Raw genomic sequence first — 13,086 nt, forward strand, 5'->3', positions numbered from 1 at the left:
GAATTTATCAGTTCTGATCACAATGTGTCTATGAACTCATGAGTATGGCATAAAATGAGAAGCTTCTGATGAAAATTTCATGCCAAATCATTCATAGAATTCACAGAATGACCAGGTTGGAAGAGATCTTCAAAACCATTGAGTCCAACCCAGCTCCAACACCTCAACTAAACTCTGGCACACAGTGCCACTGACAGGTTTTGTTAAACACACCCAGGGATGGTGACTCCACCACCTTCCAGGGCAGGCTGTTCCAGAACTTTATCCCTCTTTCCATAAAAACCTTTTTCCTGATATCCAACCCGTATTTCCCTTGGCACAGCTTGAGGCTGTGTGCTGTGGTTCTGTCAGTGCTGCCTGGAGAAAGAGCCCAACCCCAGCTGAGCACAGCCACCTTTCAGGAGCTGTAGAGAGTGATAAATTCACCCCCGAGTCTCTTTTTCTCCAGGCTGAACACCCCCAGCTCCCTTTTCAGATCCACTGAGCCTGAAACCACCCATCACTCTTCTGCTGCACACCTGGGGAGCACCCGCTGAAGTCCATCAGAACTCCAGGAAATCTACAGGAAAAATTAATTTTGGCCTAAACATTTCCCTGCTACAGGGCTGGCTTCCCAGGTTATGCAACACCCAGGGACCCTGGGAGAGCAAGTTGAGGTGACTGGGAAGCCTGAGCTCTCCACGTCCTTGCTTTGTGCTCTGCAGTCAGAGCAATTATGTTATATCAATGTTGTTGCAGGGGGTTATGCTGTAAATTGATACAAGTGTCTGCTAAGATGAAATCTTCCTAAACATGAATATGGATTGCAGCAGCATTTTCACTCACTAAATTACTTTGCAGATGGGCTAATAACCTGAGGTTAAAACAACCTCTGCTGAATAAACTATCTGAAGGAATAAACTGACTACATTTTCTTGGTCAGAAAGACCAACTGATGATAGAATTAAATGCTGGAAAGGAAGAATGGAGCTGTGATTCATTTAGGTCAAAATGTCCTTAATTTAAAATAAAGAGCTAGTCAAATTCACAAGAATAGTTAAACAAAAAAAAAAAATGTATTAAAGCCAGGACCACAAAAGATCAAGGCAGCAGCAAAAGCTAATGATTTAGCTACATGGGATGCAAACTTGCATTTTCAATAGTATTTGTAAACAATCTCATTTTCTGAATCTCTCCTCTGTGTGCTTTAACTGCTGTGCTCTATTACTTCCAATAATTCCAGATTTTGTCACCAACTTCACCAGAAAGCAAAGCAATGGATCCCAGTCCTCTCCATGCAAAGCAACAACAAAGTTGCCCCAGTGAGTCCTGCACCTACAGTCGACACAGGAACACCAAAACCTTTTAGATATTGCCAGCTCTTTGATTAAAACATTACTAAGGATTTAGACAAATAGAATTTTAGATCACCTCTAAATGCTATTGAGTCCCATTGTCATGAAAAGAGGTATTAGAAGTGCTCTCATTTCTCTCTCTCCCGCTGCCTTTGTTTTGTTAAATATCATTCCTGTTTTAATGATGCTGTCTTAGTCTAAATTTTTGCTCCAAGTACAGTATTTAATAATTAATAATTAATGGATTAATATCTTTAGAATACAAAGGAACTTTAATCTTTTTGTTAAGCCACATCATTTTCCTGCTAACAATAAAAATGCTTTTTTACAATTCATACTATCATGGATGAACATAGCTTCTCTTACATTATTTAATTAATGGTTGAGTTCCCCCTTTTCCAAAGTAAACAAAAACTGAAAAAATAAAATCAAATCAGTAAACAAATGGCTTCTAATGAAGCTTTTTTTGTATTAGTCCCTTTCCAGTATCAAAATTATATCTGGTTAAGTGGTTTACAAAGGAAATAAGCACTGCATTTACTTTATCAGATGAGATAAGCATGGCAGTTTAGCTTTTTTTGACATGCAAAATTTGAGTTTAGGAAATTGAGTTATAAGATTATGAACACTGACAGCTCTTGTTGTTTTCAAGCTTTACCCAATTTGATTATTTATTGTTGTATTTAAGTTTTCTGCAACAGACAGAAAATGTAACTTTAACAGATTTTTCTCACCTAGTGAACATTGACTTCACAGCCCCAACGTTCAAATCTAGCATGGAATAAAACAAACAAAAAAAGCTCCTTTTTTTTTCCCCCAGAATGAGAAAAACACAAGTTCAGCATGTCTGTGTTCTTCCTAACACAGAAGGCAGAAGATTTTCTCTCACTGATAAAAGGAGCACTGAAGCTTCAGGGAAAGGGACTGACCTCTCAGAAGGTCCCGTTTCATAACCCTCCATCACTTTTTTAGCTAAACCATTTGAGATCTAGGCCAAAAACCCCATTCTCCAGGTAGGTCTAGTTTAGTATCCAAATCCCTAAAGAACTAAGGGGGATTTTAACCACGTTGAGGAGTGTCAGAGCAAAATCAAGCCTCCTGTGTGTTAAATTTCCACCAGTTCATTTATGCCCTGAAATTTGGCTAAGGACTTGCAAGTGAGAGGGAAGAAGTAGTAGATAGAGGTATAAGACACTTAGTAAATTATAATAATAGATCTAATAAGTTCACCTTTGATATTTTTCTTTTTCCTAATAACATAAAATCAACTTTAAGGAAAACACATTATTCTGAATAAAAAATATTCTAGCTTTTCTGATTTCATGGCTGCAGAGAAGTTGTATTTTCCAGCTGGACTAGCACAAAAACAAGCAGAAAGCGCCAGATTTCACCCTTTATTTATTTACATTGTTTCATATCTCAGTTCTGGGGTTCATTGTCTACAAAGCTCAAAAAATATAAGGCATGAAAAGGTGCTCTTCAAGGCTGATTTTATGACAGGTGGCATTGATAGATCTAGGTTTTATAGAAGAATGGTCTGCATCACCTGCCACAGGAAAAAATAACTTATTGTTTGTGACTCCTGCCAAAGAGAGCACCTTTGTGGCCACCCATCAAGCCAATGAGATTTGGCAGGTTCGATCAGGCCTTGAGAGCCTTTCACAACAGGACTTTGTCAAACCCATCCCTTCCCTGCCCACCATGTCACGGAGCCACCAAATTTCCCTTTTGCTGCCCACTCTGAGGTTTGGCTGTGCCCAGCACTGAGGGGACGTGCGCCGCTACCGCCCGCGCAGCAGAGCTGTCACTTGGCCCCAGACGGAGATCGGCGGCCTTTCCTTGGGGCACAATAAAAAGGTCCTGCAAATTTCACTTTGTAGTAACTACAGGCTACAGAAATCGCATTAGCTGCATTAGATGGAGTTGTAGAAATATTCAGGAAGGTTAGCGGGATATGGTGGGTGTCACATTTATACTGCGATAAAAAATCACTTTGCTAACTTATAATGTTTTCTGCTTTGGTAACACCCTATATTAAGGTGCCACTTATAAATAATTTATTATTATTTATTAATGTATAAACCACTTTATAGGATGGTAGATAACAACTTAAATTCATGTATTAAAGATGCACATGCATGGTTTAATACAATTTACGCCTCACAATATCCTTTGCAACAGATTCTCATCGCATCATCTGTTCAGCATTTATTACTAATGCATTTTATAACATACTTTATAATACATTATTTGAGGAAGTAGCTGCATTTAGTGATCATTTTCATAAATAAGAATAAAGCATTTATAAGTGGCACCTTAATTTAAAGTGTTACCTTCACATTACTGGGTAGTCACTCACCATTTGTCTCACTTTGCAATTACTCTCGGAATGCACCTCTTAATAAAGGACAAGCTGTGTCCTATTTCTTCACATACACTACATCTGATTAACAGTTTATCAAGGCATTTTTCCTTCAGCTGCTTTCAAACCTTTGAAGTCGCCAGCTCAGTCTAAATTTGTCTTCTGTAAACACCAAACTTTTTATATTGAAATAATAGTTGCCAGGAGACTGAGGATATGGGATGGTTGATTGCCTACCAGGTAAGCCAGCGCTGGCTGCTTGGATTCTTTGTAGAATTCCATTTTCCGACCAGTAAGAACAATCCAGGAGGTGGACCAATTTTTCCTGGCAGGAGGTAAAAGATATTTTATTTCTACACTTGGTTTTTAATTATTAAAACATTATATATATTAATATATATATATGTCAGAAACAAAAATGGCCTAAAGTCAACATTGTCAACAAACTTCCATCAACACTGATGGAGTTGCACCACCCTAATTATAACCAAAATGTAACCTATCAAAGCTTGATGGGCTTCTTTCTACTCATTCACATTTTTAAGCCCATTTGTGTTTCTTTTTTGCCATGGTGTCAAATGAAAACAGTGGGATTGTTCACACATGCTCAAAGTTCACAAGTAGAGGACTCTGAAATAGCTGGTGCCCTTCTGGTACCCAATACTTAAAATAAAACTGAGAAGGAAAAATGTAGATCTGACTACACAGAGCTCAGTAACAGGTCTATTTTGAAAGGTCCCAAATGCTGTCTCCTTTCCCTAAATTAAAAGTTTACACGAGTGCAAGGAAGATAAGAACAATATCTGAGCAAGGTTTGAGTAACCATTAAATATCAGGAGCTCACGGTACAGCCCTAGAGATCTGACAGACTGCTGGGGCTAGGGAGAAGTGAAAATACCCATGGACATGTGAAAGAATGACCCCTGATACAGAAAAACAATATTCAACTCAGAGGAAAATGCTATTATATTTGTTGTCTATAACAGGTTTCAAACCACTACATAATCATAAATCTGATCTGATAAAAAGCTATTTTTAGATCAACTGCTCAAGTTTAACTTTTGAATTTAGGGGTCATAACATCTGATATTTACAGGAAAGCTCATAAACCCACTATTGATCAGCTCCACCTATTGAATACGAGTTATCTATTGGTAAGCACCACTTCAGATATTATTTTTCTGTATTTTTAATTTCCATTTAAAATAGGTCTTGTAAGTGTAAAAAGATGTAAGTGGTCAAGTGTGCTATGTGCAGATTTAAACAAACTTTCCTATGAGTTGGATAGGCTGGATGAATATGGATTGCCAAGGAATTCAATGGTAATATAGCTTGGAATACATCTTAAATCCAGTACCAATTTATACCAAATGACCCCAGTTAGGGATAGAATGGGCAACACAGCTTCTCTGGGCAACCTGTGCCAGGGCCTCACCTCCCTCATAGGCAAGAATTTCTTCCTAATATCCCATCTGACCCTGCTTGATGTCAGTTTGAAGCCATGCCCCCTTTTTCTGTCATTCCTTTGTCCAAGGTCCCTCTCCAGCTCTCTTGGATCCCCTTTAGGCTGTGTCACACACTCATGTTATACCTTAATTTCTTGCCACCATCTGCTATTTTTGCTTTTAGAAGATATCCTTCTTTCTCCACTACCTGCAAGAAATAAAAAGAGACTGTCATAAGCACATTATTTATTCAGAATACAACCACTTAATACATGCATCCAGATTCTCTAGTGTGGAGCATCTTTCCACTAATTCTCAGTTTGATCACCTCTTCTTTCTGCTATGTTTCATTCTTTTGAATATTTGCAAACAATAATTGAACAATACTTAAAGTCAACTACCACACAAAATTAACCACAAAAACCCAAACAAGTTTTATTTTACTTTATTCAATTCTATTTATTTATAAGAAATTGATGTAAATGCAGGCAAAGTTACTAGCTATGAGTAAAAGGGAATTTGAAATTGAAAGGTAAATTATGTTAAAATATCACTTTATATATTGAGCTTCATTACTGCCTGTGAGGGACACAGCACACTAAGGACTCTGTATGGGGATGTAACATTTGATTGTCGGGTCCTGACACTGTGCTTGATTTTTGGTGTATTAAAAGCAAGAACTAGGCCTGCTCTTTTGTTTTTTTTTTATTTCAGTTTGCGCTCCTACACCTCTCTGAACACCTTCTTTAAGCCAGGCCCCCTGGCAGACCCTTGGCTCTCTAATCAGCTGAAATATCCCATTGTACAGCTGGGACAGGGGCTATTCTTGTCTATATAAATTTATATTAAAAAGCTGAAAACTGAAGAAAGCAAGATGTCTATTTTTCACCCAAACCCAAAGATCTTCTACCTCATCAGGTCTCATCAACTAAGGATGTCTAAACTGTGTCACTAATTGGAAAAAGAAACAAAACTGTGATTAAAAGGGAGTCTGGTTTTGCTTTCAAACACTACTGATCCAGTGCCCGACTTGGATATTAGAAACTCCACATGGTCTTTGCAGTAAATTGCATCACAAGGCAATTTCATAACAATGTCAATAGAATTTTGCTGTCTGCAAAGCCATTAAATAGCAATAAAACATGCTTTAATAGGCATATAAGGATTTTTAAATCAAACATGTCTGTTATTTTGATGTCTGTACAAAATAGCATTATTTTAACAGTGTAGTATGTTTCACCATTTCCTCAGATTTTGGCTGTGGTTGATATACAACATGTAATGACAGATATGCTGTGTACATATCAGTTTGTACCTATGGAAAGGCCTGTAGGCCCATGGACAGTGATTTAAGTGACATTCTCAAGCGGGTACAGGAGGATCAGCATGTGCTTCGTCTGTAATTTGTACTTATCTCATGTAAATTCCTGTCATGCATATCATTGCCACAGAAAACCCAGAGAGAAAGTGGGCAGGGATTATTGTGCAGAGTTATGTCACTATTTATCTAGTGATGGATGGGTAAACTAGCAAAGCTAAAATAAGGTTTAATGCCCATCCTCACCTACTTCTTCATTTTTTTCCCCCCCGCCTTACTTTACATTTTTGATATTTCTCTTCCCATTCTAAACTTTCTTTTTTTTGTGGAAAAAAACTTTTGGTGGTTAGCCAGGGCCAGAAATGCCAAACATCATATGAGAAAAGTTATTATTTTTAATATTTGTATCCATCTGGAAACAGAAACTGGGAGGAGCACTGGCTCTTGATTCAAGTTGTTAATTGCTCCTCTGAATCAGACCCCAAATCTCATGTTTTCAAAGTTTACCAACCACTTTCCCAAACTGCTATCTTAGCCAATCCAGGACTAAAGGAAAATATTATTTTTCAACATCAGATTTGAATCACCTTTGTTGTCAGTTTTGGGAAGCTAAGAAGTGGATGTGCTTCCAGATGAAAATGTTGCTGCTCAGTCATATTTTCCCTATAATTGTCTTCAGCCAGGATAGCAAATCCATTAACAAACAGTGGGTATATAAAATATCCTGACTCAAATTACACAGCTCAAATCCACCATTTGCTATAAATTAAATGGCTCAAAACTGAACAGTAAAAAACTACAAGAGCTGCAGTTAATATAAGCCCTCTCAGTGCTAAGAAAACTCCTTTCACATACATTGCTTTAATTGAATAAGTACAGGTGCTGTACTTAAAATTAGCATGGCTTCCTCTAATTGATACTGTGCACAGCTTTCTCTGTAATTAATATAAAGGGCATGCATGGAATTATGGAAAAACTACCACAAAGTCAAATAAAAATGTAACTAGGATGACCCAAATATTTTTATAATTTTGTTTGGGGTGTCGCATTCCCCTTCTCTAGCATCTGTTAATATCCCCTTTTCTATGCTACTTTTCTTCCAAGAAAATATTTCTAGGACAGCTCAGGATCACTTCTGCAAATGGATGATATTGGACTGAAAAGAATTCCAAATATATCCTAATGATATATTCTGCTTCTGTCTCAATAAATATCATCATCTGTTGTTAAGCTGCTGCCCTTCCTGCACCTTTTCAACATGTGGAAGGTTGATAAAATGACCCAAAATGCCCTGAAGAATTAGCATAGAAATAGGAAAATGAAATTATTTTGTGGTGTTTTGTTGAATTGTTTCTAAATTGTATTTAGAAAAATAGTACAAATGAGAGTACATAGTGTAAATATTTGAGTTTCTAAACAAGAATTAGAAAGGACTCTCATTGTCATGAGTTAATATTGTTAGAAACTACAAGGAAACATAATCGCTGTATCACATACAGGTTTTATAATTTTCTTAAACAGAATTCAAACATTCTGAATGTATCTAATCTTAAAAAGTTTGTGTGAGTAACAGTACTGCTTATACCAAACTTTCTTTAATGAATCTGTATTTGCATATTCATTGCATTTTATCAGAAAAACATGTTTCTCATTCTCCTTAGATTCTTCTAATGTCAAGAATTTCCTGTTTTTAATTTCATTATAATATTTCTTATATAAATTAAAACTAATATTAGAAACACCTTAATAAGGGCAAAGAGAGGACAAGACTTTATCTCATTCCTTTATATTGAATATTAAGACAGATGAAACCTCAGTCAAGTACAACAAATTAAGAGCAAAGTCAAGCCTGACTTTGTACCTTCTAAAATTATACTTTTTATTGATTAATCAAAGTCCCTCACATCCCTTAACATCTTGAGGCATCCAAATCCTCACATATTCATTCTTTAGTAAAGCAAGTGCAATTTAATATAAATTATTGTTATAAATTTATTATGTCATAAACCCTTTAAATAACCAGAGTGATTTATCAGCTCTAGAGAGCAATTTCTTACTGTGGGGTCCTGGGTACTGATGATGTCTGTAAACGTCAAGTTGTGTTGGGAAAGGTTTCTTCTGTGACGATTTAGCTGAAAAAGAAGAAGAAATATTTGCATTCAGACAGGATTCAAACACATGCAGGTAAAGATGGACCAACACATTGAATGACAGAGCACACACAGCATGCACTGGGTGGAAGTTTGGGGTTTCTTTCTGGTGTTCCTCTGAGCCTTGGGTATTTAAAACATACAGCTGACACACTGTGGTATAAAACCCTGGTATAAATGTGTTTCTTTATCATGTCACATTGGAAAATTTGCCTAAAAATTAATCAGCTGGTAATAATAACCTAAATTATAGGGATTTTTTTCCTCAAAAATGGTTTAACAGCTTAGGTGCTCTTAAAGCCATTTTAGAAAAGTAGGAACGCTGCTGATTATAACTTCAAGGCCACAAAAAGCAAGTCAATGATGAAACCAGAAAACAATTGGGCACACAAGAATCCAGCAAGTTTAAACTGCTTTAAAGGCTGTTTCTAAAGTCTTCCTGACTGAAAAGTTACAGCAATACTGGACTCTCACTCTACAATTGCTCCCAGATACCGAGTCCTTGACTTCCTCCAATTCTCCCTTTTCTTTGAGGAAGACACAGTTGATTAACTGTGACTTAATTCTGAAAAATTACTGCTTTATACCAGAAACTATTAAAACAAAATAAAAGTTACTTCACAAATCAAGCATGTGGTAGAGCTCAATAGCATTTTATTTCCTTGAAAATCTGCAACAAAAAAACAGATCACTCAAAAGTGTGTGCTAGTGTGTGTATATATATATACACACACATTAAACTTTTACTGTTTAAATTCAGTATCAATCAAAAAATATATAATTACAAGCTGAGGTCCTGTAAAATTCAGTGATTATTTCTTCTTTTAGCTCAAGTCACAAAGCAAACAACAAAATATAGTCTCAACTAGTTTCCACTGTATTCATCATAATGCATTCTCTTTTCCCCTATTAAAAGAGAGTTAACCAAAAGTCATAATGTATTCTGTTTATATTCAAGTGTCTGAATATAGAAAATGTTCTTAATTAATCCAGAGGGCCACGCTCAAAAAACAGTTAAACATATTATGATCCCATATTTTTTCTCCACACATTGCTTTCATGTTTATTTGTAAGCACTAAGGTTTTTAAGCCTTGAAATCTATATCCTAGATATTGCTCTACTCTCCTAGCCAGAGCTAATGAGCTTAATGAATTACCAGTTCTAAATTTAATACAAACATTTCAAAGAAAGAGATAAAACATTCTTCACAATTCAAAAGTTTCTCTGACCTATTTATGAAGAATATCACTTAACAATTTCATTAAGGGTGAGTAACAGCTGGTGACATGGCTGTGTCCTAAAGTGTTTTTCTCTCTTAATATTCTGCATCTTAAGCAATCGAGCTTTCATAAGAAATACTTTAGTTAGTGGCAGTCCCTCCTTTGGGGAGAAAAAAAATGTCAGACCACATTTTCTGTATTTTGCAATCTTGTTTTCAGGAGTGTCATGTTCCTGTTTTATTAGCATGTAGGGTAAACAAGAATGATTTGCTGATGCTATTGAGAGAACTTCTAAGATTACAGTCCTTCTATTTAGATTTTGGATGGAGCTTAATATTAATGCAGGCAGAGACATGTATATAAATTCAAAATAAATTAATTCCATTTATCTTTTTCTTTATCTTTACTGTTAGACAACTCTGAAGGTTCTGTAGTGCCCGAGACATATAGCTAAACTATTCAGGTCTAGATCACAGGAACTCTTTTTTACCCAGATCCCCCACATCCTAATTATTCCTTAACGTAGAGCAGAGCGCATTGCCCGGCGATGGCTTCTCAAATATATTCTTCACTCATCCAGATTAAATGGCAAGGCACACCACCACTCCACAGTGCCTGCTTTAACATTCAGCTGCTCTCTCCAGGAGCCCCACGTGGCTGTTGGGGGCCCTGTGTGCAGCTTTGTGAACTGTGGAGCACCAAGCTGAGCTCTCGGCCGCTCTCTGGTTCAGCAATCAGAGCATTTGCAAAAGAAATGCTCACGTTTGATACTTTCTAAAAAAGAATTTATCCAGAGCCCTAAATCCATCCACAACAGAATGAAGGAATGAGCAAAAAGTCCTCTTTTTGTAGGCCTAGAAAGTTGTTGGGGTGGTGTAATTAAAGGACACTATTTGGGATTTCCAGGAAATATAAATCAACTAAGGAAAATAAAATTCCAGGTGTGGATGGTACTATGTCCTTTAAGAAACCTCTTTGTGTATGTAAAGAAGAAATGTTAGGGAAAACTGCATGAAGGCAAGGGAAAGAATAAACCTCTTACACCATTATTTGATACTTTTGCTAAAAAGGTGTTTCTTCTTGGTAGCCCACTAATGTGCAATCTCACGCAAAGTCGTGATGCTCCAAAGTCTGAACCTAGATACAGATATGCAACCAAAATCCACAATTATGTAAGCCAAGATCCAGCTCTTCTGGAAAAACACCCTAAATATTTGGCTCACAAGTGGAATTAATGGAACTTCAATAGAAGTTAGTTTACTGATTTCTACCAGCCTTTTGGTTTAGAAATAGAACTTCAGAGAAAATTAATCAAAACAACTTGAAAAAAAGGATGAGTATCATCAGAGGAAATATATTCTTTTAGACTGATTTGATAAAATTCCAGCAGGGCTGACAGAAACTTGGTCTTAAATATATTTTACAAATATCAGTGAATGGGTTAGCTACATCACTTCCCTTAAGATAAATCCAGTTGAAAGCAGAACCTGGGTGACAGCAGTCAAGATGGCCAATATACTCACAATTTTCAAGGAAGCACCAAAATATTCAGAGGGAGGTGTAGGCTTTGTTATTTTCATTCCTTTATTCAGTTTTTAATAGATAGACCATAGAGGAGAGAGGTTGAGGTTGTTTTTTTTTTTTTTTCCTCCACAGCTCCGTTTGATTACCCTAATAAAATCAAGAAAAACCTAAATAATATCTGTCACAAGTCCTCCACCTCACCTCCCAGGGTATGATGAAAGGCAAAGATTTACAGGAGAAGTTCGTGAGATCCCTTTTTGGGAAAGGCAGCTTATCAGCAGTTTTCTGATTTGATGAACATTCTTCAGTCAGCAACAATGTCACCTGCAGCACTAAAAATCCACTCTGTGAGCGCTTGCAAGTCTGTGGGCAAGTCTGGTTTTGTTAAATTCAGCCTGAGCTGCCCCCCCTTCCCCTTAGCTAAAGGGGATCCATCTCCTACCAGAGTTATTTCAGCATCTAAGCACTAATCCGTCATCATCCTTCCCACAAAGGCAAAGCCTACATTCCGTGTGCCTGGTGCCCCAGTGTGAAGGGACAACCATCTGACAGCTGCTGCTTGAACAGGGAGGTAAAACACAGGAACCTGATGTTTCATTTAATTTCTCTCTGTGTTCCCATTTGTTCTTTAAATTCTCCCTCTTTTTCCGGGGATTCATCATGGCTAAGTCAGCACTACTCTCTTCACACAGTGTGGCATTGATTTAAAAAGAAACTTGGAGGATCCATTTGTTTTTTATTTCCCATTACAGGCATATTTCTAACCTAATTTATCTCGTCAACGAGATGCAGCAGACTTCTTTTTGATTTCAACCAAACCTAACAAAACGGACCAGCATTACTCAAAATGCTGCTCCAGTGCAAAGTACAGACAATTAATTATTTCCTTAAATGTCATTCTGAATTCACTTGTATCCCTAAGTAATTAAGATAATTGTATGACCTTTCTAGGTGGCTTTCAAGATTGTCAAGTAAGTTATTCACCACAGATTATTTATCCACAAACACCATCTACAAGTAGCCTGGGAAAACCATGGTTTTCTCAAACAAGCAGCACCTGGTCCAACAGAGCTCTGCTTTGGATGGGAAGCTCTAAACTGGCATCTTACCTGCTGTTTTCTCCATCATTGACAGTATTGCTCTGCCAAGGAGAAGGTTCTCATGGAGGGGTTGATAGATTTCTACCAAAACCCTTTCATGCTGTTCATGGTTTGACCTTTCTTTTCAGGGCTCTAGCTTTTGTTTTGTTTCATCCTGCCGACACTGCAACCATGTGCGTGGAGATTCCTTTATAAATAACCAAAAAAAGAGAGAAATCCCCTACTGTTGAGCCCCACTGCTGCCTGATGCTCTGCTCTGGACCCAGTCCAGCAAAGCACTCTGCAGTGGCCCTAAGTGTTTTTCTGGATTAGGGCCAGAACACTCCATTCTTTACAGGATCGAACTTACTGGTGGCAGCTTGAAAGTTTTGCAATAAAAGTACAAACTAGTCACATAAACTTTCATGGAAACCATTCCCTCAACAGCAAAGGAGGGGTGACACCTGATTTAGTGATGTCTGTGGTCATTTCATTCCCAGTCACTCCCAAACTGCAGTGACAGCTCATAATCGCTTAGATAAAGAAACTTAACAGAAATCTATTGTAGCATTTCTTAATGGCCATGTCCCTTGAAAGACACCTATGCAATGGCAATGGCAAAGAGAATCCTGTAACATTTCACTCACTGCCAT

General features: G+C 37.3%; 1 protein-coding gene across 3 annotated transcripts in view; it reads right to left on the reverse strand.

Moving 5' to 3' along the window:
- Nucleotides 1-13,086, reverse strand: part of ARHGAP15 (Rho GTPase activating protein 15) — a 325,074-nt gene that overhangs the window by 269,491 nt on the left and 42,497 nt on the right. For all 3 annotated transcript variants that reach the window (XM_085584122.1, XM_085584123.1, XM_085584125.1), the window contains 3 exons: nt 8,517-8,591; nt 5,288-5,349; nt 3,934-4,021 (listed from right to left, as the gene is read on the reverse strand). In XM_085584122.1, the coding sequence (XP_085440248.1) occupies nt 3,934-4,021; nt 5,288-5,349; nt 8,517-8,591 (225 nt within the window). The remainder of the gene's footprint in view (nt 1-3,933; nt 4,022-5,287; nt 5,350-8,516; nt 8,592-13,086) is intronic.

Source organism: Lonchura striata, chromosome 7 (assembly GCF_050655825.1).
Source record: "Lonchura striata isolate lonStrDom1 chromosome 7, ASM5065582v1, whole genome shotgun sequence".
Taxonomy (NCBI): domain Eukaryota; kingdom Metazoa; phylum Chordata; class Aves; order Passeriformes; family Estrildidae; genus Lonchura; species Lonchura striata.